General features: G+C 36.2%; 1 protein-coding gene across 1 annotated transcript; it reads left to right on the top strand.

The window, feature by feature from the left end:
* Positions 1-123: 123 nt before the first annotated feature.
* LOAG_19309 (hypothetical protein) lies at positions 124-619 on the top strand (the record flags this gene model as incomplete). The annotated part of the gene is made up of 1 exon (XM_020451956.1): positions 124-619. A coding segment is annotated over one exon (495 nt), but the record flags the coding sequence as incomplete, so codon positions are not given.
* Between the last annotated feature and the right edge of the window lie 10 nt (positions 620-629).

Below are 629 nucleotides of genomic sequence, written 5' to 3' on the forward strand. Positions count from 1 at the left end.
GGAGATAATTTTAAAAAATGTAAATTGGTTAAACGATTTACACTATTAACATTTATTTATAGCAAGAAATTTATTTGTTAGTTTGGGGTATGGTTGGAGTCTCGCGAATCGGAATTCGCGACAATGTCTGCCAGCATTATTATCAGAGCGAAATCGGTAAAAGCAAATCTCGAGGGACTCCTCGATGAAGTACGACAAATGGATCTAACTCCGTTAGATCAAAAATTGACAATAGAAGTATTGTGTCAGCAATATGAAACCAGGGCAAGAATCATCAAGGAAAAGTTGATGCGCCTTGAAAGGTACGTTGGCACTCTCGAAAAAATCAACGACAAATGGTTGGAACACATTCAACTAGCCCCAAAGTCGCAAAAAAAGGAAGAAGAAGAGAAATATGAGGAAATGGCAAAGGATGATAGAGGTATCTTAAATTTAATTAACAAAGGTACGGATATTATCATAACCTTATCTATGTATAAGGACGATGCTGAGTTAGCTCTTAAACGCTTAACACAAAATAGGGAATCTAATTTAACTGAATATCGTCCAGTAGTAAATTTACCACAATTATCGTTGCCAACGTTCAGTGGTGATCCAAAAACATGGAGAGAATTTTGGAGTGGTTTCGA

This window comes from Loa loa (genome assembly GCF_000183805.2).
Source record: "Loa loa unplaced genomic scaffold supercont3.5083, whole genome shotgun sequence".
NCBI lineage: Eukaryota > Metazoa > Nematoda > Chromadorea > Rhabditida > Onchocercidae > Loa > Loa loa.